General features: G+C 52.5%; 1 protein-coding gene across 1 annotated transcript; it reads left to right on the top strand.

Annotated features, from left to right (window-relative positions):
* Positions 1–2964: 2964 nt before the first annotated feature.
* EDB91DRAFT_1088068 (uncharacterized protein) lies at positions 2965–3822 on the top strand (the record flags this gene model as incomplete). Its single annotated transcript, XM_041316340.1, has 3 exons — positions 2965–3160; positions 3216–3350; positions 3410–3822. Coding segments are annotated over 3 exons (744 nt in total), but the record flags the coding sequence as incomplete, so codon positions are not given.
* Positions 3823–3854: the final 32 nt, after the last annotated feature.

Below are 3854 nucleotides of genomic sequence, written 5' to 3' on the forward strand. Positions count from 1 at the left end.
ACTCAGCCCACATCAAGAACATGCTCCCTTCCTCATCTCTCGCTGGTCGCACACCATTTGAGGTGTTCTATGGTCGCAAGCCGGACGTCGGCTACCTTCGCCCATTCGGTTGCCTTGCCTATGCGCACATACCAGAGGACACCCGCCGCAAGTACGACTTCGTCTCTCGTCGCTGCTTCCTACTTGGCCATGTACGGAATGCAGGCTACACTCTCTGGGATCCCTCTACCAAACGCGTCGTGCGTTCCCGTCATGTCCACTTCGACGAACACGTGTTCTATGGGGATCCTGCTTCCTCACCCCTCGCTCCTCTCCTTCGTGACTCGACGGATCTCCCTGCTGTCACTTCATCGGTGGGAGGTGTCTCTCAATCAGTGGGAGCGCAGGCTGGTGAGCCACCTCTATCGACCCCTGCTGACTGCGTACCACAGGTGTCAGTGGGAGAGCATGACGACCCACCTGACCAGAACGATCTGCCAGTAACACCTGACCCAACTGAACAGGTAACACCGCCTATCCCACAGCAACCTCCAGTACCTCCTCCCCCTGCACCTCCATTGGATATTCCGCCTCGTCGCAGCACTCGTTCACGCCAACCGGTACAAGCAGGCCATATCGCACCCTCTGGCACCAGCGCAACGGCCATACCAACACGACGAGTTCCTGTTGCCGAACGCTGGACATATGTACCAGAGTCCTCAGCCAGTCAGCACGACAACGACAGTACCGAATCCGCAATGCACACAGCTACCGAACCTCCCAGACCTACCGAACCTCCCAAACGCTCAAACATAGTCATACCCGAAACCATCAACAAAGCTCGGTCATTACCAGAGTGGCCTCAATGGTCAGATGCCTGCAAATCCGAGCTACAGTCAATGCAGGACCTCAAAACACACAAACTCATGCCACTCCCAGAAGGACGCAAAGCGATTGGTTCGAGATGGGTGTTCACGGTAAAGACTGATGAAGAAGGCAACATCACCCGTCACAAGGCACGCTTCGTCGCGCAGGGATACACGCAAGTTGAGGGGATCGACTATACAGAAACGTTCGCGGCCGTCGCCAAGTACGACACAGTTCGTATTCTCCTCGCCCTCGCGGCGAAATTCGACCTTGAACTGGACCAGATGGACGTACGTACCGCCTTCCTCAACGCTGACCTCAAGGAGGACATCTACCTCAAGCAACCGGCTGGTTTCGAAGACCCTGAACATCCGGACTGGGTGTGGAAGCTGGAGAAAGCGATTTATGGGTTGAAGCAGGCGGGGTATGAGTGGAACCAGACACTGGATGAGTACCTGCGGAAAGAGGGGTTCAGATTCGTAAGGAGCGAAGCTGATCACAGTCTGTATGTCCTCCACGAGGGAGACAAAGTCATATGGCTAGTCGTCTATGTCGACGACATGCTCGCAGCGTCGAACTCTCGCGATTACCTGGACAAGTTCAAGACACAGCTAAAACAACGCTTCGACTTATCGGATCTCGGTCCCGCTCGCCACTTCCTTGGCATGCACATTATGCGCGACCGTGAGAAGAGGCTCCTCACCATTAGCCAGAAGGCTTACCTTGAGAAGATTCTCGAGAACGCCGGCATGACACTGTGCAATCCTGTCAGTACACCTATGACACCTGGAGTAACCTTGCAGAAGGCTACACGTCCCCCAACGAGTGAAGAAGCGGACGCCATTGCGTCGATCCCATATCGCCGAACTATCGGTGAACTCAACTATGCTATGCGAACCACTCGCCCCGACATCGCTTACCCAGTTTCATGCCTCTCCCGATACATGGAGAACCCCAGTATCGACCATCATCGTCAACTCAAACATCTTCTCCGGTACATTCGTGGAACTACGGATTTAGTACTCATCTTCGGCTCGTCGAACGAGGGACTCGTTGGACACTCGGATTCGGACTATGCTGCAGATCGAGACGATAGCAAGTCCACCAGCGCTTATGTCTATCAACTGTTCGGAGGGCCCATTAGTTGGAAGTCTCAGAAGCAATCTGTGGTCGCTACCTCGACCACGGAGGCCGAATATATAGGTCTATCGAACGCTTCACGCGAAGCATTATATCTAATCCAGCTTCTACACGACTTCCGCCTTGACCCCGAACTCTACGATCCCGCACTCCTATATGGAGACAACCAGTCCAGTATTGCGCTCTCGAAGAATCCAAGATTCCACGAAAGAGCCAAACATATTCGCGTCCACTACCATCTCATCCGCAACCTCGTCGACACGAACAAGATCGAACTCCAGTACAAATCCACCTCGGAGATGATTGCTGATAGTCTAACGAAGGCATTACCTCGCCCAGCTGGGATCCAGCATCGGGAAAACATGGGACTACGTCGTCAAGACCTGCCAGGCGCTCTGACGAGTGGGAGTGTTGAGAGGTGATCCGTCAGAGCACCGAGCCGGTTCCAGATAAATATATCTAACTGTTCCAGTTCTATGTACCTTAGCTGCCAGTGTCACTGGACGTCATCCACCCTAGTTACTGACCATTTTCTCTTTTCTATTTAAGGATGGCTAGACGCTATACTCGCACCTCAGTCTTTCTACCATTGACTGAGGTGCGCATACCATTCATATTATACTATACATGATACTTACTAGCGGTCCTACAGACTCACGCTACCTTAGGTTAGTTTACACGAATAGAGTCTTTCTACCATTGACTGAGACTCACGCTACCTTAGTTCTCGCTCTTTAACAATCCATTCCAAATACCATTGACACGTTCTCCGTGATTCTTGGACCACTGAAGCTGTTCAACTCCGTCGCTGATGGGCTTGCAGATGTACGAGCGTCTATCTCGATTTTTGTAACTGACTGACCTTGTTGCTTAGGTCCATCCCTATGCAAAGGTGGCATTGAGCATATTCACCTTCGCGTCGAAGGTGCTCTTGCTTCCATATTCTCACATTCGCAGGTTATTGATATCTAGTGACAGATGATCATCGCTCAGGCAGACCGCGATGCTGCTGTGTCTAGTCTGCTCCAGAAGATGTCGGAGATCTATGCTTTCATGACGCAAGACGAAGCATTGGCCAAAATTGAATCGATGATAGCGATATACGGAAAGATAGCGCGACAGACGCTGGAGTGTGCCGATTTCATCACCCATTACTCTGAGACAAAGAGCGCCTGTGAGTCGATTGCACTACTGCATGGCCTGTCACTCAATATTGTCTCTTCGTGCAGGGCTAAGACTTGGCAAAAACATCGTCAGCGAAACAGATGCCAAGATTCAGAGCTTCAGCGAGGCTCTCGATAGTCTCATGCAGCAGTTCAGAGATCAAGCAATTCGTGACGCTGTGGTCACCATTCACCGTGCCGGTAAGAGTCGACTTCATTCACTCCGAATCTTCGCTGACGTTTGGCGACGTGTTGCCTAGGGGAGGATCTGGACCTCAGCAGCATGATGTGTGCTGATGGTGCTGGTTTCAATACTTCCAAGCGTTGTCTCCCAGGCACTCGGGAGGACATTCTGTCCGAGATCAAGTCCTGGATCTGTAGCACGGAGAAGGACGTGCCGTCCATCTTCTGGTTGTCCGGCACTGCAGGGAAAGGCAAATCAGCTATCGCACATACAATAGCCAACTGGTCTAGTGAGCAGGGGGGTCTGGGAGCCTTCTTCTGCTTCGATCGCACACGAGGAGCAGACTTTCGGCACGAGAAAATATTCACCACGATCGCTCGCGATTTGGCCAGATGTGATCCTACCGTGCGGCGAACGCTGGCGCGTGCGATTCACGATCGCAACGAACTCAAGGACACCACAGACATTGCAAGGCAATGGCAGGAGCTAGTCATTGGACCAGTCGGGAAGGCCTCGAAGCC

This window comes from Suillus paluster, assembly GCF_016628075.1.
Source record: "Suillus paluster strain FC165 chromosome Unknown EDB91scaffold_164, whole genome shotgun sequence".
Classification (NCBI taxonomy): domain Eukaryota; kingdom Fungi; phylum Basidiomycota; class Agaricomycetes; order Boletales; family Suillaceae; genus Suillus; species Suillus paluster.